At 43.5% G+C, this 25,716-nt stretch overlaps 1 protein-coding gene across 7 annotated transcripts in view; it reads left to right on the top strand.

Moving 5' to 3' along the window:
* Positions 1-25,716, top strand: part of CNTRL (centriolin) — a 75,117-nt gene that overhangs the window by 28,570 nt on the left and 20,831 nt on the right. For 5 of the 7 annotated variants that reach the window (XM_084799630.1, XM_084799629.1, XM_084799634.1 and 2 more), the window contains exons 12-25: positions 3,256-3,409; positions 4,248-4,468; positions 6,762-6,938; positions 9,502-9,636; positions 12,851-12,996; positions 13,565-13,772; positions 14,361-14,540; positions 16,440-16,619; positions 17,660-17,776; positions 18,006-18,150; positions 18,598-18,749; positions 20,753-20,927; positions 22,515-22,831; positions 24,979-25,187. In XM_084799630.1, the coding sequence (XP_084655756.1) occupies positions 3,256-3,409; positions 4,248-4,468; positions 6,762-6,938; positions 9,502-9,636; positions 12,851-12,996; positions 13,565-13,772; positions 14,361-14,540; positions 16,440-16,619; positions 17,660-17,776; positions 18,006-18,150; positions 18,598-18,749; positions 20,753-20,927; positions 22,515-22,831; positions 24,979-25,187 (2,516 nt within the window). Of the gene's footprint in view, positions 1-951; positions 1,553-3,255; positions 3,410-4,247; positions 4,469-6,761; positions 6,939-9,501; positions 9,637-12,850; positions 12,997-13,564; positions 13,773-14,360; positions 14,541-16,439; positions 16,620-17,659; positions 17,777-18,005; positions 18,151-18,597; positions 18,750-20,752; positions 20,928-22,514; positions 22,832-24,978; positions 25,188-25,716 lie in introns of those variants that run through there. The other 2 variants (XM_084799635.1, XM_084799633.1) reach the window with 2 other exon arrangements.

The raw sequence follows: 25,716 nt of genomic DNA on the forward strand, positions 1-25,716 counted from the left end.
TTTGTGTGTGTGCATGCATATGTCACGTACATTTGTGTTTGTACACAACATTGTATGTGTGTGGAGGTCAGAGATCACTGTCAGTTGTCATCTTCACCTGTTTTCTCTCTTACTCATGTACTAATTAATTAACTAGTTTTTGAAACAGTATCTTTTACTGAATCTGGAGCTAATTAATTTAGCTAGACTGGCCAGCCAGTGAGCTTCAGAGACTGGCCCCTGGGGTCATGGCTGTGTGCGAGGTCTGTTTACATTTGTGCTTGGTATCCAAATTCAGCCATCATCCCAGCCCCAAAAGTCTTTTAACTATTTTCAAGAATTTTTGTTAGATGAAAACCATGATGTCTAACAGTCAGTAGTATCTTACTTTATTATAATTATGCATTAAGTCTTCCATCTGTGAAGGGGTTGCCCTGACAGTAGTAAACTGTAACCCCCTAGAAGACAGAACGATGCAGCCTGATGGGCCTGAGTCTGAGTAAAGCCTGACCTGTGTGTTTGCTACAGCAAATGACCATGGCATTCAAGGCATAAAGGGAATTTAACTTTTTGCTGTGCAGTGTCACACAGAGGAAAGGGCTAAAGAGACCCACAATTTTTTTTAAGGGGGTAGTTTCAAGAAAAGCTTTTAAGGGTAGCCTTGGCTGTCCTGGAGCTCACAGAGATTCTCCTGCTTCTGCCTCCCAGTCTCTGCCTCCCGGGTACTGGGATTAAAGGTGTGCACTAACATCACCTGGCTTTTTTGGGGGGCAGGGGATGGAGGGGGCAGGAGCGGGGGCGGGGGGCTCTTAAAAACCGGGTCTCTCCGTGTAAGTCTTGAGGGTAGCTAGACTCTATTTGTTCAGGTGGGTAAGGTACACCAACCAAGCTTTAGTCCTGCTGCCAGAGGGCAACTTCTCTGCTCTCATCCTTGGTTTTCTATTTGCATAGGGTAGAAATGTGACTTAGAGAAACTAAATTACTCTCCTCAGAGGACAAGAGATGGAGTCCTTGCTTAAGCAACTGCAACAACCCTCTCCTCACAAAAGAATTCTAAAAATCCAAAAATTAAAAGTGAAAAATAAAATCTTAGCTCTGAACCAAGCCTACTTAGATAAAAACAAACAACAACAAAACCACGTAAACGTTATTAGGTTTCGAACAGGAAAATGGCATTTAAAAATTGAATCGCACTTAGTTACCAAGTTTTCCCAATCAGAGGAACAATTATCACCGGGCAAACACAATGAAGAACTGTGCTGCTTTCCTAGAGGGAATTAGCCTAGTGATCTTTCAGCCTTTGGGCGTGATTGGCCCTCGGGAGCTTCCTGTGTTTTGATTTAAAGTTGGGGGCAGGGCCTGTGTCAGAGACTGCTGGTGACTGGACCAGCTCAGCTGTCACTCACGCTGGACTAGGGACGTGGTTTGAGTCGCTGGGAAGTTACTTAGGCAGAAGCGCTGGCCAAGATGTGGCTGTCAGAAAGGAAAGTGCAAGCGAATTTGAGTACGAACTTAGAAAGCTTTCCGTCCACTGTTTTCGGCTCTGTTGGAACAGCACAGATTCGGAGTTAAGGTACGGCCTTTCCTCTGTATGTAAAGAAAAGGCTTGGAAGGAGGAGGAGTCAAGTCTGTAAGTTCCTGTTTTTACAGTAACTCTTTTGTGCTCTGCTGCTGCGAAAAACCGCAGGGTCTGCTGTGGCTCCGCGTGTGCCCAGCATTGACATCTTGAGCCACATGCTTGCCCTGCATGCAGAAGTTGTAGTGCACGTTGAGCGGTGAGTTTTAAGCTGTTGGTTAAGAGTACAGTAGGATTTGTGTCCATTCTTGAGCCATCCGTGGTGTACTACTAGGAAATAAACTCTTATCTACAGTAACCAAGTGGCAAAGGAAAGAGCTAGGATGGGTAATTGGGGAGTGGGGGAAGGTGATTGGAACATTCCATCAAATCTGCCAGTAGTAATAAAAAAAATTAAAAGTAATTAAAAAAAAAAAAGGTGACAGTGACACTGCTACTATTCATTTGCTCTCAAACTGGGTTCTTGCTTGTATAATCCAACAGGTCTCAGGCTCTCAAACAGTAGCGGCTGTTGCTCAGGCTCTAACTGTCCTCCTGGTGACTCCCCCTTATTGCTCTATGCTGATCCTGTTGGGGAGGGTGGAGTGAGTGGAGACGCAAAATTCCTCTCGGGAATTATTGTGTCTCCAAATGAGCTGTTGCCTAAGGAGACAGTCAAGACATTTGATTGATCTGAGACCCAGGCTTATGTCTGTGAAATGAAAGGTGAGACTGGATCATTGCTGCTGTTTCCCAGCACACCTGAGGGAGATAAGCCATTCCTTTCCGCGAGCAGTGGCTTGGCAATGCCATAATTGTCAGGGAGCAGGAACAAGAGGGCGTGCAGACTGGTGAGAGGCCTGTTTTCACCTAGACCATGGTAGTTTGAGGGAATGCTCCCAAAGCCCTGCAGTTGAATACTCGCTGGGATAAATGGTCCTTGGGCTCCCTCTCGCAGTTTATCTATCTTTTTAAAATGAGATAGGAAATAAACTTGTACCCTGTGTATTTATTTGTCACAAGTCTCCATTTTCTACAAGCCTCCTGAAAGCCCAGTAAACCTTTTGAAAGTACATTTAAATGTATTTTTCAGTGCCGGGTTTGATAGCTCATGCCTTTAGTCCCAGCACTTCAGAGGCAGAGGCTGATGGAGCTCTGTGAATTCAATGACAGGCTGGCCTGCAAAGGAAGTCCAGGACATCCAGGGCTACATGGAGAAACCATATCTCAAAACAAAACTATATATATATATATTTCAAATTAAAAAGACCTTAGTTATTTCCTATAAAACTCCCAATGAAAAATTTTGTGAGTATAAAAACCCATAAGGAAATTCTCTTAGAGTCCTTGTACACAGATATAAAGCTTATTTATATTTGGGAATATACTTTTGGATGGTCTCTGTAAAATACTGTCTTTCAGTATAACCAGTGTTCTGGAAGCCTTTTTTAAAAGCCTATTTTAGTGGTAAACATATAACACTGAAATTTTCTATATGACCTACCAGTTAAATGGCTTACCCTCCCTGATCAGCTGTCTTATCTCAAGTCATCCTGGGGTTTTAACAAGAGCCACATACATGAAAATACTACAGGACCTAACTCAGAGCCTCAGAGCACATGCAATTGTCACATTTTCTATATTTACAAAATGGTGCTAAGGATTATTATTTTCAAGAGTTTTTAAAACTTGGGTTGTATTGACTTTCCCCCAAAATCCAGTCCCATATGAAAGCCCAGACGAGGGGTAAAGAACAACAGCTAGACACTATGAACAAGCAGTACACACAGCTGGAAAGCCGCCTGCATGAGATACTCTCTAGCATTGCTAAAGAGACGGAGGACATCAAGGACCTCGAACAGCAGCTTACCGATGGTGAGAATCTAGGTGTGCTTTACACTTGGGGAGTAGTCCCCGTGTTAGCAGGAGGTACCCAGACGAACAGTCTAGGACTTGGCTGCATACAGTTCAACTCAGTACTAGTATTTGATAGAGGAATCTTGCTGAATTTATCCAAAATGTTTAATAAAACTTAAAGTGTTTTGTATTATTATGGTTTGTTACATTGGTGACCAGTGAATCAGGCTTCAGTAGGCAAGAAGTCAGCATGATCAGGAACAGCTTGGTCAGTGATTGTCTTCTGGGGCATACAGTCCTTTCAGGAGCCCATTGCCCTTAGGAAACCCATTGTCTAGTTAGAGAAACTGTGTACAAAGAAGCCTGGGGTCTGTATTTGCAAATCTAAATGGGAGCATTCTCAGAAGAGTGGGGGAAGGAGGCAGTAAATAGGATGTGGTAATAAGAGCCTAGCTTGGTGTAAAGATGCTGTTCTGTGAGTCACCTTAAACTTGTTTCTGTCTTGATAATTAGTTGTTGAGAGAAGTTTTTGTAAGTTTTCATAAAAGTATCCTGCAAAATAACATATATCAGCATATACTATTATATCCTTTTTATTATTTTAATAGAAATTAAATTTTTATAGAATTATTCAGGCATCCTGTAAATATTTTTCATAAATATGCTTGTCCTATTTATGCATACTTGCAAAAATATTCCTGTGTTATAGGAAATAAATTATCTGTCTTGAAAAATAAGGTATAACAAGAAACCAGTAAGTTATGTTCTAGTTACTTTAAGTATTGGCTAATAACCAATCACTAAAGAGACAGCACCTCTAACATACATCCTGCCCCTCTGACTTCATCTTGCATAGGCCAGATAGCAGCGAACGAAGCTCTGAAGAGGGATTTGGAAGGTGTCATCAGTGGACTGCAAGAGTACCTGGGGACCATCAAAGGCCAGGCAGCCCAGGCCCAGAGTGAGTGCAGGAGACTGCAGGATGAGAAAGAGACATTGCTGCAGAGACTGACGGAAGTCAAGCAGGAGAGGGATGAACTTGAAATAGTTGCCATAGATGCAGAAAATATGAGGAAGGTATGATTTGTTTTTCTGCTTGTTTAGTACATGATATCCAAATTTAGTTAGAAACAGTGCCACTGTAAGCCACAAAAGGACTAGTGGCTATTTAGCATGTGTTTTTAAAGTTGAGAACAGCGACAACTACAACTACTTCTTATTCTATATACTCTTGGAAGCGCGATTTTCCCTTTACCTGAAGGATTATTTCTGTTCTGTTCCTGTCCATCAGAAGCCACTCTGAGATGGCTCAGAGGTCGAGAGCACTGTCTGTCTTCCAGAGGTCCTGAGTTGGGTTCCTGGCAACACATGGAGGCTCACAATCATCTATAGTGTGATCTGGTGTCCTCTTCTGGCATGCAGGTGTACATGCAGGCAGAACACTGTATACATACATACATACATCTAAAAAATGTTTTTGAAAGTCACCAAATAATGGAATAATAAGGTGTATTACTCAAAATGATATATGAAATGTTTATGTTGGGTTTATGCAGAAAAGTATAGGAATAACCTAATTCATCTTAGTCTTATTACCTGACAATTGACATCATTTTGCAGCTAACAGACATAAGGTTATAAGTTACACCTTGCATTTGTTGCTCATCCTTTGAGGATTTCCCTATGCTATCAGATAAAATCTTACTATCTAGCTCAGACTGAGCCTTGAATTTGTGACTCTCCTGCCTCTACTGCCTGAGTTCTGAGATAATAGGTGCACGTTACCACACCAGCAGGAAATGAATGTCAGATTGCATGTTTGTCAATTTGCTGAATTTTAAAAGGTATCTTCATTCCAACTTTGTATTATGAAAATTTTCACATTTGCAGGAATATTGAAAGAAAGTCTGAATATCTCTGAGCCTTCTTAGATGAATAAATCTTTTAGTTTGGATCTTATAAATATAAACCTTTTGTTCCTGCTCAGAAAGTTTCAAACCTCATCCTTTCATCACTGTTCTTTTAGTCTCCAACATTGCTTCAATGAATGCCATCATCACACCTAGAGAAGCTAAGAACACTTCCCTAGGTTCATCCAATAGTTAAGCCACCTTCAGATTTTTACAACTATCCCCAAAGTGATTTTGTAGTGGTGTGTGTGTGTAGTCTAGGCTGGTATACTTTGGATTTCTTTTCCTTTTGTATTTGACTAATAGTTCCTCTATGCTCCATATAAAATAGTGTCTTATTTTAACTTCATTTTCTTCAATACTGGAGAGATTATACACCTTTCATTTGTTCTTCGCAGTTCAGATTTCCTCAGCCTAGTAGATTTCTATTGGGTCACCTTTCTTTTGGTAATGATTTGCAAGAATTCTTTATATTTTGAATGTTAATCCTTTGTTGAATACATACAGTATTTTCATTCCATAAAGCAGTAGTAGTCTTTGAAAAACTAAATAGAAGTTATCCAGGATCTTCCTGTGTATTTAGTGTAGTTTGAGTTAATTCTTTCATATCTAAAAAAAAAAAAAAAAAAAATAGGTGGAGCCAGGTGTGGTGGAACATGCCTTTTAATCCCAGCACTCAGGAGGCAGAGGCTGGCGGATCGCTGAGTTCAAGGTCAGCCTGGTTTACAAAGTGAGTTTAGGACAGCCAGAGCTACACAGAAACACCCTGTCTCGAAAAATAAAAACAAACAAACAAAGTGGAAATTGTATACTAACGCATGAAGGTGTGCCACCATAGGAGCTGAGCTTTGAAACTGTTAGCCTTTCTTAGTGGCTAACACTGAGATTGTTTTTAGTCCTCAGTCCAGTTACTGCCATCTTTAGAATGCTAGTCCTTTCTTGTTCTTTTGGTTTAATCAGAAAAATGTGGGCTTCGCAGTCAGATTTGGAAGTCCACATCCCACCTCCTTTTCTAACTCCACAGTGCTGTGATCGCTGAGGTGGCTCTTCTGTTGCTTACCATACACTGTAAGTTGCCTTCCAGGGCTACTCTGAAGATAAGATGAAACAGAATGTAAAAACACAAAGTCCGGGGAAGAACAGGCCTTGTTACACTTAGTTACTCTCTTTTTTGTAAATGTTTCCCACTCCTGTCTCTCTCATATGCTTTAAGGCTAGAGAGGCACAAAAAATTGGAAAGCAACATGTTGGTAACTTGAATTTTCAGGTGACATTTAGTAGACGAGTCTGTATTTCAACTTGGATATGCCAGCATGACACCCCATCCTGTTGTTCATAAAGTCTTTCTGTGCTGGGCAGTAGCAGTTGCCCAGCATTTGGTGCTTGGGTTAGTTATAGCGGCTTGCAGGTGCTTATGCAACACTCAGCACGCTGCATTTAAACATGCTAAACTTTTGCAGGAGCTTGCAGAGCTAGAAAGTGCCCTCCAGGAACAGCATGAGGTAAATGCATCCCTGCAGCAAGCCCAGGGAGATCTCAACGCCTATGAAGCTGAGCTAGAGACTCAGCTAAAACTAAAAGATGCTGAAACCAGCCAGCTCAAGCAGGAGTTGGAGAAACTCAGCAGGCTTACCCAGGTAAGTAAGAACACTTGCCAGGTACTGTGTGTCATCTGGCCTCTCTTGAGATAGCATCTCACTACGCACTGTAGCCCAGGCTGGCCTGGAATTCACGGAAGTCATCCTGCCTTAGCTTCATAGTGCTGGGTTACAGGCATGAGCCACTATACCTGGCACAGTCTTAATATTAAATATTTTTAGTATAATGGATACGAATTGATGGAACATATGGAAGAGCATATTTTGAGAGTCTGATGTTCTGAGTTCAGACAGTAGCCCTGTATAAAATGTAGGCAGCTCCTGTCAGGGCTGCAAGCACCACAGCCTGTTCCTCTGTTAGATAGTAGATGGTGAGACAGAGGAGATAATGGGCATTAAAGCCCTGGTAGTTAGTATTTGCTAAATCCTAGTTGTCTCAGAATAACTTTTAAGAGTGTCTATTTAAGTTGATATTAAATTTTAGTGTGCTATTTCTTTTTATGATTGGTTGAAAGATCTACTGGTTTGTTATACTTGCAAATCAGAGAAAATACTATCCATCCAATGAGTATTATCCTTTAGGGCTGGAGAAGTGGCTCAGAGGTTAAGAGCTTTGGCTGTTCTTCCAGAGCTCCTGAGTTCACTTTCCAGCAACCAGTTGGTGCCTCACAACCATCTATAATGAGATCTGGTACCCTCTTCTGGCCTGCAGGCTAACACTGCAGGTGAACATTGTGTACATAATACATAAATAAATCTTTAAAAATAAAGAAATAAGTAAATAAATGGCCTTTGAGGATCTGTCCTGAGGAGTTGTAGTCCAGCAAGTGAAACAGGTGGGAGAGATAGAAAGGAAGAGATTCTGAAAGGCAGATAGTCGTGGGTAACCACCCATTAGAGGTGGTGCCTCAGCTGTGGCTTGGGGATAAGTAGGCGTGAAAGGAATAGGGAGGGGAGAGGGCTGTGACCTTGAGAAAGCCTAGGGAGAAGTGAAGTGCGCAAGTGTCTTCAGACCCAAGGACAAAAGAAGAGTGAAGAAAGAAGGTAAACATTAAAGGCAGAATATAGCATATTCTTTCTTAGAGTGAGAATACAGTTTGGGGAGCTGAAGAGATGGCTCAGCAGTTAAGATCTTCTAGAGGACCCAGCACCCACATGGTGGCTCACAACCTTCTGTAACTCCTGTTCCAGGGCATTGGCTGGCCTCCTCTGGCCTCTGCAGGCACAAGGCATGCACGTGGTGTACAGACATCGATGCCAGCAAATACAAACACATAAAATTATAAAACATAAGAGCACTTGCTGCAGTGTCTGTGTGATTAGGAAAGGAATGAAAAATAGGACTTGTATTGTAATAACTAATGTTATGTTACTTACTTACCAGAGATCAGTATCTTGCCAAGTATAAGGATTATATTTTTCAAGGGCACTAAGTTTTATAAAACCCTTGGCAGGATCAGATTAACAGAAAACAGCAGGTGGGGGAAAAACGACATATGAGTAAATGTTGTTTGTTTTAATAACAGTAAATAAAATTTCTAAATTCCATCTCTTTAGAATGAACTCCTTTCCCCCCACCCCCAAGTCTGCCCTACCTAGTTTGAGTGATGTTATCTTTTATACTTGACTTTATTTTTGGTAAGTCTTGACAAAAATGTTATAAGAACCTTAAAGTTCACTTGGTATTGATCACCAGGATTGGGCTTCAGGCCACATAGAAAGTACAGGGTCTGGTCTCTTGGATTGGCGCGCTTTAGTTAAATGAAGCCATCGTGCAGCATGCTAGATGCAGATTCCATAGATACTGTGACCTGTCAAATCTGAGATGGGGCTGCTCATCTGCTGCTTTGTCTTATTTTGTTGTTTCTTCCTTCTTCCCGCTCTCCCTCTTTTGTTCTTTCCTTCTTTTTCTTTCCTTCCTTCTCCCTTTCTTTCCTCTTTTCTTCCCTCCCTACCCTTATTTGCTCTCTTCCTTTGTCTTTTTCTCTCTTTCTTTTTCTTTGAGATCAGGTCTCATTTTGTAGCCCAGGCCAGCCTCTCACTCCTCCCGCCTCCGCCTCCCACGTGCTGGGATTATAAATAAGTACCACCAGGCCAGGCTTCATCTACATTTGTAAAAACTATGTGTATGAGCATTGCCTGCATGTACGTCTGTGTACCACATACATTCTTGGTAAGCTGCAAAAAAACTAATCCCCTGGATCTGAAGTTAGACAGTTGTGAGCCACCATGTGGGAGCTTGGAATTGAACCCAGGACCTCAGGAAAGCAACCAGTGCTCTTAACCACTGAGCCATCTCTTCAGCTCCCTCATTTTTAATAGGTACATGAAATTATTTTGATACAGGTATTTGAGGGCCATGGGGACTGCCTTGAAGATTCTGATGGGCTATCCAGGCTGAGCTAATTCAGATATGCATTCCTTATTAAATATTAATAGTCCAAGAGACATGTGGGAAAATGATGTTGGGTTTTTTTAAGTTTCAAAGTATAAATTTAGAACTGTTGCAGTGTACTTTACACGTGTATGTATACCTCTGCTGTTTTCCGCCATAAACTACCACTGTTTTGCATTTTGATGTCTTTGCTTCTTCTGACAATAGCTAGAGCAATCGGCACTTCACACAGAACTGGAGAAGGAAAGACAGTCCCTCAGGGATGCCCTGGGCAAAGCCCAGTCCTCAGAAGAGAAGCAACAGGAGAACAGTGAGCTCCGTGCACAGCTTAAGCAGCTACAGGTAAAAACCTGTGCTTGTGGCCAGCAGGGTAACACATCTTTAATCCCATCACGTGGGAGGCAGAAGCAGGTAGATCTCTGAGTCTGAGGCCAGCTTGAACAGCCAGGCTACACAGAGAAATCCTATCTCGAAAAACTAAACCAAACCAAACAAACAAACAAATCTATGCTCGTAGAATACCCAAAGACAGTGATGTCTTTACTCAATCATTTAGCAGCCTGCTCTGACATGTACTAAGCAGCTTGAATTATTAGGTAAAAAAAAACACCATAGCCTCTCTTTCTTTGGAACACTGCTTGCTGAGTGCTGGGATTAAAACTGTGTGCCACCCTGTCTGACCTTTTCCCTTTCCTTCCTTCCTTCCTTCCTTTCTTTCTTTCTTTCTTTCTTTCAAGATTTCTTAACTATAAACAGTTCTCACAATCTTCTCAGTAAAGATGCTATTAAAAATGTTTCAGTTTTTCATCTTTGTATGGGATCATAAAGATCCCTATGTGTTTGGAGTGTTTCCTGGATTATTTTTATTTTTAATATGAAAAATTTAAATGATCACAAAAACAGAATAACCCCTTTGATCCATTGCCTGATTTATTCTATTATCAACATTGTCTCATTTTAATATACTTTTTCTTTGAAATATTTTAAAGAATAATTCAAATTGGGAGTAGTGGCTTCTGCCTTTAATTCAGCACTCTGAAGACAGAGGCAGGTGAATCTTTGTGATTTCGAGGCCAGCCTGGTCTACATAGTGAGTTCCAGGACTATAGGGCTACATAGAGAGACCCTGTCTCAAAAAAGAAAAGAAAAGCCCAATTTTCACATAGAAATACTTAATATGCAACTCTTACTGAAAAGAACTAAAAATCAAGTCTTCAGGAACCTTACTCTAAGATATAAGCAGAAGTTAACTTTCCAAGCCTGGTGCTTACCATGGTCTGCCTTAGTTAGAACTAGATCCTACTTGGCCTTCCGGCCAGATGTAGATAGAGTACAGCTTATACCACTCTTGTCTTTTTCAAAACTCAGTTCGCTAAAGCAAACTTATAGTAGCCCTAGAAGAATATAGCTGGCTATTGTTTGACAAACTTATCCTGGGAAGACACAACACACACGTCTGCTCACCCCAGATAGGGATACTTACACAGACCAAAGGCCAGATACCACCAAAGTCCAACTTGGTGAACTTTTTTTGAGGTTAGTTACAGGAATATGGGTAAGGGGTTACTTAACCAGAGTAGCAATGTCTTAAAGACAACTGCATCACCAAGGCCCACCCCAGCATAGGTGGGCTCACAGAAACTGGGGACCTGGAGCACAGCATGCAGGCATCTCTTTCCAGGTGACTCAGTTGTTCTAAGCCTCTTCAGGCAGCTGGTGTGATGAGTCGTTTTGCAGCTTAGCTCTGCTCTCTCTGACTAGGGAGGGGCCTAGGGAATCTAGTCAGTTTCAGGAACTTCCTGAGGCTATTTTGAATTCTTTACTTTCCTGCTTAAGGAGCTTCCCTGAAGGATGGAGTGTTTCAATCTAGGAGGAAATATTAACAAAACACTTGCTAAGAGTCAAAGTCATTTGATCAGTCTTTTAGGGACTCAGTGGCTCTCTCTTTTTCCCTACTTCTCTGTGTATCATAGTTGGCACAGCCTGAACCCCCAGTTCTGAGTTGATGTACTGTTTGAGATCCAACTCTTGCAGAGATTGTACATGTACTGTATCTTGCTTCAGTTATGAAGACAGCAAGAGCCTATTTTTCTGGGTCATCGGTGGACTGACTGGCCTTGAGTCAGATCACCTGTGGCCAGGATTAGGCAGTACAGATGTCCTTTGGTTTATAATGGGGTTATGTCCTGACAAATCTACTGCAACTTAAAAATAACATGTCTCAAATGCATTTACTATACCTAACCTGAAGATCACACTTCAGTCTCACTGTCTTCAATGTGCTTATAACAGTGCAATCTTGAAGGAACGCTGGCCAGCTCAGGTGTGATAACCATGGTTCTGGTAGGCCCTACCCTTCTCTCCCATTCCCTGGCCTTCCAAACCATTAGATTACATTCCTGAAGCTAGCCCCAAGGTCAGTTCCCTCACTAGGCCACTTCCTCTTCCTGGGACTGACTCTCAAGGTCCAGCTATCAAAGTATTAAAACCCAACCATCAGAAGAAGCCTTCTTTGGCTCACCTAATTCACATACCCAATCAAAATATACCACTGCATTGTAGCCCATTCTACTACAGACCTTCCCTTTTTCTCTTCTTAAAAATTACACCTGCGGGCTGGAGAGATGGCTCAGAGCTTAAGAGCACTAGCTGTTCTTCCAAAGGTCTTGAGTTCGATTCCCAGCAACCACATGGAGGCTCACAACCATCGATAATGAGATCTGGTGCCCTCTTCTGGCATGCAAGCACACATGCACGCAGAATACTGTATAAATCTATCTTTTTAAAAAAAATTACACCTGCAAGGTCAGAAAGCAGCCACTTTAACTTTTCTGTGATTGCTCTGTGAAAACAGGTGTTTGGGTGTGGTTTGTTCCTAATCCAGGGTCTGAAAGGGAACCCCACTGTGCAGAAGCCTCCTTCACATTTAGTATAGTAAAAAAAAAAAAAGTTACTCTAACACAAAGCTAATTTATAATAAAATATTGAGTCTCTCATGTGATTTACCAGAAACATAACGATATACATAAAAACAAGACAGACTGTAAAGAATACGGCAACTGGGTGCACTGCCGTGTTCCTGCTACCCAGAGGGCCCGGCTTGTCCAGGAGCTGGGCTTCTTGCCTCCACACAGTAGGGGAGAGAACTGCAAAGTCTGGTTTCTTCTGAAAGTTGAAAAACTATAAAGTAGGGGAGGACAATCTGTTGTCCAGAGAAGGCTGTCTTAGGGTAAGGAGACGGACAGATGAGACCTAGATGTCACAGGTACTTAAAAGTGTATTTGCCATTTTAGAGCCTCTGTTGTCATTAGCAGTGCTACACTGGATTTGAAGTGGAGCAATCCCGAGGGTATTACAGGCGGTCAAGGAATAACATTCATCATTTAGAATATAGAAACATTTTTCTTCATACTGTGGGAACATTTTAGCAATTCTTTTAATTTGAAAGATGCATCATAGGAATTTCATTGTGTGGTCAAGATCTGTTCAAGTATTTGTTAATAATAAATATTTGGTGGCAGATAACACCTCCTCTCCGTTTCACTCCTACACACAGGATGACAATGACCTATTAAAGCAGCAGCTGAAGGATTTCCAGAATCACCTCAACCATGTGGTTGATGGTCTGATTCATCCAGAGGAAGTAGCAGCTCGTGTAGACGAGCTGAGGAGAAAGTTGAAACTAGGAGCTGGGGAAATGAGGTAAGGAGAAGCAGGAACGAGTAGAAGGGGCCTAGGCAGCCGTGAGCTCCCTCCTCAGTCTGTGTATGGCTGATTGATGCTTCTGAAAGACTATGATGCAAGATTGCCTAATTCTAATAATAGCATTAAGGTATTTAAGACTCTCTCTCGAAGGTTCATTGTATCAGAAGAGCCATAGTATGCAGTATTGGCAGGGAATAAGTACAAAGCCAGCATACTGCCAAGTTTATGGACACTTATCCTTAGCCTGTGTCTTCAGAGTGGCAGCTGAGAAAAATGCTACAACTCATAGCAGTCCCTTCGCATAGTGCATTCTGTTCTTCGTTGTTGTTGTTTGTTTGTTTGTTTTTCGAAACAGGGTTTCTCTGTGTAGCCTTGGCTGTCCTGGACTCACTTTGTAGACCAGGCTGGCTTTGAACTCACAGTGATGATCCACCTGCCTCTGCTTCCCGAGTGCTGGGATTACAGGCATGCACCACCACACCCGGCAGTGCTTTCTATTCTTAAAGTTAACATGTTTGCATCAAATTAAATGTCAAATGTATACCATCTTGTTTTTTCCCCTTAGAATCCATAGTCCTTCAGACATCTTAGGGAAAAGTCTTGCTGATCTGCAGAAACAGTTCAGTGAAATCCTTGCACGATCCCAATGGGAAAAAGAGGAAGCACAAGGCAGAGAGAGGAAGCTCCATGAAGAAATGGCTCTCCAGCAAGAGACACTGGCAAGTGGACAAGAGGAGTTCAAGCAAGCCTGTGAAAGAGCACTTGAAGCCAGAGTAAGAAATGGCAGAGGCAGCCGGAGGGCAGCCTTCAGCAAATGTTTTCAGCATGTAAAGTCAGCAAACCCATTGTTATTTTTCACTCATAATAACTTTAGTGTGACTAAAATCCAGTTCTGAGTATGGTTATTGATGTCAAAGTCAGGCCTGTTTGTAACAATGGTTTCCTTGTTTCGAATGCAAGTGAGAGATATTTTATAATGAGCAGATAACTAATACCTCACTTGCTAAAATGTAGTGTTGTGCCAGAGTCTGTTTTGAACCTACTGATGTTCACATTGAGGCAAACTTTCAAATCCTGGAGAACAAGATCAAACCATCTTTGGTCAATGTTTAGTACAAACCTTGTTATGTTCCCTGGTAAGGAAACGATAGCTTCATGATGTTCTTGTTTTGCTTAAAACATTATACACACACACACATACACATACACTGTATGTGTTTCCATATGTGTGTATATGTATATATATATAAGCACTCAGGAGATGCAGGTGGGAATGTCACATGTTTAAGGCTAGCTTGGGCTGTATACCAACAGCCTGTCTCAAAAAAAAAAAAAGAATTCTTAATTTTATTTCCTCACAGATTAAGTTTGATAAAAGGCAGCATAATGCAAGAATCCAGCAATTAGAAAATGAAATTCACTATCTGCAAGAGAACCTAAAAAGTATGGAAGAAATCCAAGGCCTTACAGACCTCCAGCTTCAGGAAGCAGACGAAGAGAAGGAAAGAATTCTGGCTCAACTCCAGGAGTTAGAGAAGAAGGTGGGAAATCTAGAAAAGTAAGGGACCTGCTTCCCAGGTCCTGTCCCTGGTGACAGGGAGCACACTCAGCTCTGTCTGTGTTGCTGGCACAGTGCTGAACAGGACCTCATACCGGGTGCTTGTTGCTCGGTCATGGTGCTGAGTGTGTCTCGATGGAGGGAAACGCGGCTTGGAGAAGGGTGAGCCAGCCCTAGGGCCGTTAAGGTGATCCTTAACAAATGGTAAAAATGAGATGAGCCCAGCACCTTAGACACTGTGCCCACCTGGGTGTATCCATGGGAATCACTTTAAACTCCACATTTCCCTTTCTAATACCCTGGCTTCTCTAATAGCGTTTTCACTCCAGTGTCATCTCCTGAGTCACAGTCAGAAACTTCACTCAGCACTTCTGAGACCACAGACTGCAGTGTCCGTCTCTAATCACAGCCTCTTTATGCGAATGCGTTTCCAGCCTCCTCAGGCTCCTGGCTCATCAGCCTCTAGCTTCTCAGCCTCTGCTGTCCATCTAGTCATTACAGCCTCACTGTCACATTTCACATGGCATCAGTCTTCACCAATAAATCACCCCCGCCCCCATCTGGCAGTGTGATGGATGCCTCCTTTCTCTCACCTGCCATGTCTGTCTCCATCTCAGCAAGCGATGTACCCCATAGCAACCCCTTAGCCTGCAAGTCCTGTTGACTTCACCACGCTTGTCTAACCATAACCCTGCTTCTGGACAGCTGCTGTCGCCACCTAGCCCATTCCCTGTTTCTACAACCAGCTGCCCTTTGTAAAATGGGAAACTGGCTATATTCAGTCCCGTCTCCTCTCCTAATCGCCACTGTTAAAGCCTGAGACTCTGCATGATGTGTCCATTTCAGTGCCCTCACAAATGTCAAGGTCTTCACCAACATATTTAAGCCTCGTACAGTTATTTTGAAGGTTGTGCCAAGAAATAAGGTTGGGGATTGGGAGGTTGCTGGTTTAAATATTATTTTATGTGTGGGATGTTTGTCTGTGTGTATGTCTATGCACCACATGCATTCCTGGTGCCTGCTGAGGCCACAGAGGCTGCTGGATTCCCAGGAACTGGAGTTACAGATGGTTGTGAGCTGCCAGGTGGCTGCTGGGAATCTAACCCAGGTCATCTGGATCAGGATCCAATGTCCTTAGCTTCTGAGCCATGTTTCTAGCCCAAGAATCTTTGTTTTTGGTTTTGTTTTCTAAGATGTATTTATTTTATGTATATGAGTTCTCTGCCTGCATGTACACCTGCACCCCAGAAGGTGACACCAGATGACATTATAGATGGTTGTGAGCCACCGTGTGGTTGCTGGGAATTGAACTCAGCACCTGTGGAAGAGCAGCCAGTGCTCTTAACTGCTGAGCCATCTCTCCAGGCCCCCTAGCCCAAGAATCTTAACTAAGAGAAACAGTATTTTAAAACTTTTATGTGTGTTAGGAGCAGTGCTGACAATCATGAGGATGAGAGTCCCGAAGCTAGCAACCCACACAGCAAACAGGTGTCTTGCATCCCTTGCAGGAGCTATGAGGGAAGCGGAAACAAGATGCTAGGCCTTGATGGCTCCAGTCTAGCCAAGAAAACACAGGCCCAAAGAAAAATTCTGTCTCCAAGGACTCAGTGGGAAGTGATAGGGAAGGACATATGATGCCTCTTCTGGTCTCTACATCTACACACATGTACACACACACACACACACACACACACACACACACACACACACACACACACAAATTGTTTTTATTTCTTTAGAAGTGAATATTCGGTGACTATTTATGAAGCATCTAGTATGCGTCAGGTGCTGTTCTAGACATAGGCCTATATCTGGGTACAGGCCTGGCTCTCTTGGAGCTGACGTCTCAGTGCATTGCCTCTGAATGATTCTTTTATTGCAGAAGAAGCATGAAGATGCTAAGTCTCAGGAGCAGTTCCTTGGTTTGGATAAAGAACTGAAGAGTCTGAAGAAAGCTGTGGCTGCTTCTGATAAACTAGCTGCAGCTGAGCTCACCATTGCCAAAGACCAGCTCAAGTCCCTGCATGGGACGGTTATGAGAATTAATCAGGAGCGAGCAGAGGTTAGTCATACGGTCTGTCAGTCGGGACGTCTTCATCACACTGTCTCAAAAATGCAGCAGCGTGCCATTACTGATCATTGACACAGACTTTGGTCATCTTACAAACTGCTGTGACACTGTCTGCTTTTCCTGTGACCCGGTGCTTATATTCCATCACAACTCCCTGGAATTCATTTGGAACCATCAAATGAATATCAAAGGATAGCAGTCTCCTTAGAGAAGTCACTGCGAGTATGTGCTTGGATTCAAGTATGGAAGGCTCACCATTCAGTCCCTCTGAACCTCAAATTTTGTTTTCCTTTCTTTTCTTTTCTATTTTCTTCTCGTTTGTTTGCTTTATTTTTGTGGAGATATATATCCACATGTACACCTGCAGGCCAGAAGAGGGCACCAGGTTACATTATAGATGGTTGTGAGCACTGTGTAGTTGCTGGGAATTGAACTCAGGACCTTTGGAAGAACAGCTAGTACTCTCAACCTCTGAGCCTTTTCTTCAGCCCCTGTTTTTGTTTTGTGAGATAGGATCTCTCTATGGAGCCCTGTTGTCCTAGAACTGGCTATGGAGCCCATGCTGGCCTATGTAGGCCCCATTGGCCTGCAACTCAGGGGGATCCATTAGCTCTGCCTTTCACGTGCTGGGGTTAAAGGTGTGTGCCACTATGCTCATCTTTAGCCTTAAAATGTTTATTTTGTGTATGTACATGAAAATCTTGTACTGTGCAGGCTGTTAGTGCTCTGCATGGAGTGTTGGTTATAGTGCTCCTAGGACACAGATTTTAATGAGCTAAGATAGTAGATCATAGGAGGAAAACACAACAAATGAGAACCCAGAAAGACAGCCATGGGAAAGTAGCATAATGGAGAGGAAGTCCTTATTCCTCATGCTGAACCCTCCGTTTGCCCAGGCTAGGTCAGGCTTTATGCCACATGTGCAGGAGTAAACCAGGCTGGTAATAGGGTGGGAGCAGGGATCACTCTGAGAGGAAGAGACTGGAGAGGGAGATTCACAACAGCAGCATCTTGTCCCTTTCTGTCCATAGGAGCTACAGGAGGCAGAGAAGTTGAACAGAAAGGCCACGCAAGCAGCCGGGGACCTGACCCGAGCTGAGGCGGAGATCGAGCTCCTACAGCACCTTCTCAGGGGGAGAGAGGGGCAGGTCAGTGCAGCTGCCTGGAGCTGCCCGCTTGCTAGCTCCTAGGTTGCTAAGGTGATGGCTCAAAGCACACTGAAGTACACTCAGTAGGCAGCACTTCAGCCTCGCCTGTGTAGTGCCGTAAAAATGAAAAGGGTGTGATGGCTTCCTCACTGGCAAAACGTACACAAAAGCAAGGTTAAATGTGTCTAGGTGTGCTCACTGGCAACTTTGTGTGTGTGGCTTTTAATAGTTCCGAATGGAGATGGAGAATGCAGACCTAGGCTCTAAAGGAGCAAACTCACAGCTGCTAGAGATCGAGGCCCTGAACGAGGCCATGGCGAAGCAAAGGGCTGAGATCACAAGGCTTCGGGATGTGCTGAGCCTCACTGGAACTGGTAAAGTAATATTGCGCTTTGACTCGGGCTGGTTCTGAAGTTGGAAAACTGAACTGCCTTCTCCTGTCTTTAGAGAAAAGCACTTAGTGAATTCAGGAGGTCAGTGCCATGTCTGATCTAGAGTCACGTATCACTGATAAGTTAAACAATCTAAAAAGCAGTTTAAAGTGTGGTATTTGGGGGATTTGATTATGGAAAGAAAAGGCGAAGACTATAATTTTAAAAAATGTTTATAAATCTGTTTGCTTTTTGTAAATTACTTTATAATCAGTGCATAGCAGGATGTTCTCTTAGTGTTCAGAAAGAATTAGTTACACAGGGGCGGCTGAGAGTCAGCTTTGGGGGCATGGTGGGTTCTGCTGGCGCTCATGGAGTCTCTTTCCTGTGTCGGGAGAGAAGCATGTCTGTGAGTGCATGGCAGCCTCATGCAGTGGTTTTCCTCTGCAGATAAAAAAGGAAGCATTGACAGCGTCCTAGAGGAGATTGCTGAGCTCCGGCATGAAGTTTCTGCTCAGAATGAGTACATCAGCAGCATGGCAGATCCCTTCAGAGGACAAGGCTGTTGGTATTTTATGCCACCACCACCATCATCATCAAAGGTAGGAGTTCTGCATTGCTAGTAGAATACTGAATTTTCTTGAAGGTGACAATTTCTCCTTCCCCAAATTTGTTATCGGATGCTGAAAACACTTCTCTGCTGAGACATATATTTTGCTTCTTCAGTATTTGTGTTATTTGAGATCTGAAAATAGAGCTATCCCACAGAAAATCATACTTGCCTTTTCATCGCCAGTGCCATGAAGTAGATAAAAGGATAGGATGACTTAAGCCCACAGAGCTGAAGGAAAATGATTGTAGAATTGTGCAGAGGTGTGGGCAGAGTGGTGGGTGCCTAGGTTTCATTTCCTTTTTAGAACAGTCCTTGAGTGATTACCAGCCTAGGCTGTAATAGTGCACTGTGATGGAGGGTATATCCCTGCACTCAGAACTCATGGGCTGTGCCGGAGGAATTAGAGAGCAGCGACATGCGGTGACAACAGATTGGCAGTGAGCAAGCATCCAGCGCAGGGCTTTAAGAGGGAAAAGACAACTTGTGTAAAGAGGGGGGCCGGTGTGGCCACTGCAAGGAACCTTGTAGGGTTAGACAGTTGGCTAGGAGTGCTGAAGCTGGAGCTGAGGGGCAGATTGGGGCTGTGTTGCTTGTGTCTGCTGCTGTGATAAAGCATGACCAAAGCAGCTTAGGAAGAGACCGTTCTCTGGGCTTGAAATTCTGAAGAGCCTGTCATGGTGGGGAAGCGCGGCAACAGGGACAGAGGTGAATGTGCACATCTTGAACCACAAGCACAAGGCAGAGAGAGAGCATGCACTGGGAATCCAAAAGGCTTCAAAACCTCCTCACACAGCGCCACCAACTAGGGACGGACCAGGTGTTCAAACAGGAGCCTACGGGACCTTCTCATTCACACAGTGGCCATCCATTTTAAAAGGGGCCCGTTGTATGTGTCATGGGGACATGAGACTATGGTTAATAGAATCAAGACTTCAGATGTGTATTCTAGCCAAGCATGGGGCTGGAGTTACAGCTAGGTGAGCTTTCTGTGCGCTGTCTGAATCGCTCAGGTGAAAGATAGAGAGACCAGAGCTAGGTGAGTGAGCTGGGGAGAAGAGATAATATTAAGGGATGAGCTTGGCAGTGAGGAATGGATCTAAGCAGGACACAGCCAAAGCCAAGGCGAGAGTCGGCTGGGAGCAACAGCAGGGAGCAGCAGCTCAGACACTAGGGTCCCAGGGCTCTGACTGTAGTCTCAACCAGAACCTACAAGCAGAATTCTCCTCCCAGAAATCTGAAGGAAACCAACACCCAAGTGCAACCAAGGCTGGAGGCCAGAAACAGAAGTGGGAAACACTGTCCGCCTGCACCAAGTGTGCACTCAGAAACTGGACTCACAGACTGGGGAACAGGGAGAGCAGAAGCACATGCTCCCAGGGCAGCAGCGCACTGACCTCTAGGTTCCTAGAAGGTGTTTGTTTTCCTTCACCTTAGCTGCTGGGCCCTTGAGGACAATGCAGCAGAAAAAAACGCTAGCAGTGGTGAGTGCAGGTAGAAGGAAGACACTTAAAACTGATCGCTTACAAAGAATTTGCTTTTATTTATCTCATTGAAAATTGTGGCATAAAATAACCTCAGTCAAACAGCCAGCTAGCATACCTTTACCCCTGCAGTACTGTGAGGGAGGACCCCTATTCCCAGAGAAATGCCAGAACAACAGGGTGGGAAATGGACGCTATTCCTTGACTTTGTAAAGAGAGCCCTTCCCTTTTCACAGAGCAGTCTGACATGACTGCAGCCATTGCTTACATCGTCCTCCCTGCTCAGCCACACTGCCATGTTAAACAGATGTCAGTAAGTTGAGCCATATGTGTGGACTGTACACTATAACTGTGTGATCATTTTTTTGCTTCTGTCTGTGAGAAGTGAGAATCATGATAAGCAAATAACATCCTTTCTCACTTTTCATGTATCTCACCTTGGCTGTACACTTGGACACATCAGCCTTTCCATTGATTAATAGGCAGCATTCTCTCCTGTCATTTATTTTAGGTTTCCAGCCATAGTTCCCAGGCCACCAAGGACTCTGGTTTGGGTCTAAAGTATACAGCCTCTACTCCTCTTAGAAAACAGCAGCCTGAACATCAAGAAAAGAAGAGCAGCAGTGGACTTCTGCCTTCTTCGGGATACTGGGTCTATTCACCCATCAGACATAGGTTGCTTAGAGGTAGGTCACACCATACAAGGAGAGTTGAGTTTCTCTTACCCATTCAATAGCCTTTTACTGTTTGCTTGAAATCCACAGGTGCCGTCCATAGCTTTTACCTTACTCAGAGATCCTGTGTGATCCTGTGTCAACTAGTAACCCATAGGTTATCTGTCTAAAGCAGTGGTTCTCAACCTGTGGGTCACAGGTACTTTGAGGTACCTGCATATTTATTATTCAGAACTAGCAAAACTACAGCTATGAAGTAGAAATGAAAATAACTTTATGGTTGGGGGTCACCACAACACGGGGACCTATAGTAAAGGTCCCACAGCATTAGGAAGGCTGGGAACCACTGATCTAAAGATACTGGCAGCATGCCATGTTGCTCAGGTCTCTGCCTTTACATTTGTTTGTTTGCTTTCAGTGCTGTGGGATGAACACACGCCTGGCTCATGCTAGATCACCACTCTGCCACTGAGTTGCACCCTCAACCCTGACCCTCCACATTTAAACCATGTTTCTGTAGTGTCTGCCTTCCTCTTTTCTTTCCCAAACCGGTTTGTCCTCATGGTTTTGTAAGACTGTCCTCTGTGTGGTGCTTCCCTCACTGTCCTTCCTCCATTCCACCTGAGCACGGGCTTGCTTGTGCTTCTGAGACCTGGGGTATTGGACCATTTATTTTATCAAGGCTTTACATAGTAGCTCTACAGAAATTGTCATAGTGGGGCTGGAGAGATGGCTCAGCAGTTAAGAGCACTGACTGCTCTTCCAGAGGTCCTGAGTTCAGTTTCTAGCAACTAACTACATGGTGGCTCACAACCATCTATAATGTGATCTGATGCCCTCTTCTGGCCTGCAGGAGTACAAGCAGGCAGAGCACTGTATACATAATAATATATACATGAATATACATGTAATAATAATACATAATAATAAATAAATAAATCTTTTAAAAAAATTGTCAGAGTGTAGTCTTCCAACCTCTGTGCAATGAGGAAGACTTGGATACATCTGAACCCTGACGTTCCATAGCTCTGTGGCCATGGTCAGATCATTTTGATGCTCTGAGGCTGTTGATCTGAATGACATAATGCTACACTTTGGTGATCTGTTAATTAAGGAAGTATGTGTTGGGATGGGGATGTAGCTCATTGTTAGTACAGGTCCTGGAGATACAAAAGCAAACAGACAGGAACTGTTTTCTGGGAGAATACCTGGTGTGTGCTTGCTTTATTGCCAGGTTAGCAAACACAGTGCCTGCCTTTAGGGGAAATAAGTAAGAAGTAAGCCCTCAAATTAGAGCGCTACATGTCATGGCAATAATTGATTTTGAGCTCTTGTCTCAAAATCTCATAACGCATCTCTGCTGATATTTTATGTAGAATGAAGCAGATACTCAAGTGATTGCTATATACTGATAAATAATTAATGGTGGCGAAACATGAAATGTTGGCTGCAGAAAACGCTGTGTATTGATCTGCTTCTCACAACTACAGTTGACCGTTTTTACAGTTCTGTTTTACATCTGCAGTGTCTTGGTAGAAGTGCCGTTGTTTCTTCCTAAGTCTGTTTACCTAGTACCATACTTTGCTGTTTATTTCTTAGAAGATGCAGACAGTGGAGGAGATAGCCAGGAAGAGAGTGGACTGGATGACCAGGAAGAACCCCTATTTGTGCCTCCTCCTGGATACGTAATGTATACTGTGCTTCCAGATGGTTCTCCTGTACCCCAGGGAATGGCCCTATATGCACCATCGCCTCCTTTGCCCAACAACAGCCAACCTCTGGCTCCTGGCACTGTGGTTTATGGCCCACCTCCTGCTGGGGCTCCCCTCATATATGGACCTTCTCCCGCCAACTTTGCTGTTCCCTGTATCCCTGTGGATGTGCAGCATTGCAGCATCCCAGAGCACCATAACCTGGTAAGTGGGAAATACAACTCCGTCCTCACTGCTCCCAGGGCCTGAGATGTACACGGGTAGACCCCAGAAGTGAGATTATAGGGATGATCTTTAAGAACCAAACATTTACTCATTAAAATACGATTTTGAAGACGGTAGTAAGTTCTTACGGCCAAAGCCTGGTTTAGCTGTGTTCTAAAATGCTTTCAGTATTAAAACTAACAAATTTTATATGTTTTTTTATTGTTAACTGTATATTACTGTTTATGTAAAGCTATCAGATATATGTGAGAATGCTGTACATGTCCATGTTTGCCCGCATATGCAGATATGTATAAACAACATGCAGTAAGTTTGGGTGTGAATGTTATCTGGGTTAGCTGATGATTATTATGATTTTTCAGTTACTTTCATATGCACATTTGAATTCTGTTTTCCTTTTTAATGTTAGAAGTAATTAATACCCAGGACTTTATAATTTTAAGATTTTATTAGTTTTAATTACATGTATATGCCAAGAGGTTGTGAATATGAATGTAGTACCCTCAGAGGTCGAAGTGGGTGTCAGACCCCCTGGAACTGGAGTTATCAGCTCTTGTGAGAAGCCTGGTGTGGGTTCTGAGAGTCCTCTGAAAGAACTGTTGTGTGACCAAACTTCCTGGGAGGCACAGCAAAGACATCTACTCACCTAGATAGAGCGCCTACAGCAGACTGAAAGTATAGATACCACCAAAGTCCAGCATAGTGAACCAATGATTTTTATTGGGGTTACCTACAGGAATAGGGGTGAGGGCGTTACAAACAGGAGCAGAAATAACTCACAGACAGCTGCATCACCGAGGCCCACTCCAGCACAGCTCACAGCAGCCGGGAATCTAGAGCACACTGCACAGCCTACAGGCAGCTCAGCAGGTTGAAAGTGTCCTTTCCAGGTGACTCAGCTGGTCTAAACCTCTCCCAGACAGCTCAGCAGGTTTCCACTTCTTCCAGGCAGCTGGTCTGAGCTCAAAAGTCTTTGCTGCTCTCTGCTTATTTGGCAGGAAGGGGCCCTGTGAATCTGGTCAGTTTCAGAGACTTCCTGAAGCTACTCTGAGTTCCTGCTTAAGGAGCTTTCCTATAGGATGGACTGTTTCAATATGGAGGAAACTGTTAAGGAACAGAACAGTATAACTGAGCTCTCTCTCTAGTCTCTACAAATCATTTTTAAACAGCATTTTAGTGTCTGTATGCCACTTTTTGTAGATGTTATAGGTGACTGTGTGGATTTCTTTGTGTGTGTAAAATATGTTTTATTGTTTTTAAAAGGGTTCAGGGTTTGGTTTTAGATCAGGCTGCACGCCTTCCATCAGTCCAGCATCTCTGACTGTGTGGATTCTTAAGTGGGCTTTTTATTCTTTCCTTAGGCTAGGTTCCAAGAAGTGAGTACTTCCTAGTCCAGTTGCCTTCTGACTTTTTGGTTCTAACATAATAAACTGCATTCCAAGCTCCTCTTTTGAGCTCTGAGCACTTGGAGCTTTCTTCTTTCCTCCCCCCTCAGTCCACTGAGGGAATAAACGAGGAGAGGGCTCCTGGTCCCAGGCCATAGCCCCTCCTAGCAGGTCCACAGGGTCCACAGGGTCCCCGTGCATTCCTATGGCTACTGCGGTAATCACTCACGTTCTCTGTGGCTTTTTGATGTTCATTCAGTTTGTAACAACAGTGCTGTCTGTTAAGCATTTACAGATACTTGTTCAAATTGCTTCTTTTCCTCTCCAGAAGTGCATGATTTGTACAGCTTCTCAAATGTGCTTCCATTCCCCCTCATACTTTAGCTTCTTATTTCTTGAAACTGCGTCTCATTTATTCTGCAAAATGCAGGCAAAATACCTCTTCTTCTGGGAACCTACTTAAGCAGTTCTCTGTGTTCAGAGAAGAGAGAGACTTCCATTTGTCTCTTCTGATAGATGTGGAACTCTGGAGACAGGGAGGCATGGTGTTTCTAATGCGTAGTGAGGCTGATGCAAGAGTTAGTGAAGCACAGTTCCATCTGTGCCATGCTGAAGTCTCAGAATTACCACTATTTTTCAAGCCATAGATAACCACTTTAACCAATTAATTTCAACTTTTGACAACAGCGCGGGAGAGATGCCCTCTGGGATCTCTATAATGCACTCACTTTCTCTGTTCAGGAGAATGAGGTGTCTAGACTAGAAGACATACTGCAGCACTTAAAACCAAGACAGAGGGAAGACCGGTGGCTGAAAGCATCCAGGCAGCAGTCTGAGAGAGAAGTGGAGGAGCTGCAGCACAGCATAGGTGATCTTCTGCAAGAGAAGAAAGAATTAGAACATGAAGTACAAGAATTGCACAGAACCATCCAGAAACATCAACAACGAAAGTAAGCACTCGCAGTTGTAGTCTTATAATTCAAAGCATATGATATCAGCTCTGAAGGACACCAGTCAGCGCTGCCTCATGAATCCTCCTGTCATTTTAGAAATGTCCTGGATCGAAACTGCAGAACAGTAAACAGCCATATGTGGGTGGAGCTTTAGATGTGGCAGTGAGAACGCAGAGGCAGAATTTAGTTCCAGTCAATTTAGTGCCCACATGGCATTAAGGACAGAATACCATTTAGGACAGTGCATAGCTAAGGTCTCCTGGTTAATAATTCAAATCAGCTCTTTTGTAGCTGTCTTTGGTGAGCTGCACAATCACTTTCCTTCCCTCTACCACAACAAAACGTATGACAGGATGTTCAGACCCTCATTCTTCATGGCAGCCGTTTGGTGTCCTTGTCCTCCTGGCTTTGCATACAAAGAGCTAACTGTCCCCTTTCTGTTATTTCTGCCGCTGTAGCTTTTAATTAGTGGCATCCTAGACCAGCATAGTAGCTACCATACTGTGGCTACCATGTCTAGAATCTT

The sequence above is a fragment of the Acomys minous genome (assembly GCF_964271855.1).
Source record: "Acomys minous genome assembly, chromosome: 10".
In the NCBI taxonomy this organism is placed as follows: domain Eukaryota; kingdom Metazoa; phylum Chordata; class Mammalia; order Rodentia; family Muridae; genus Acomys; species Acomys minous.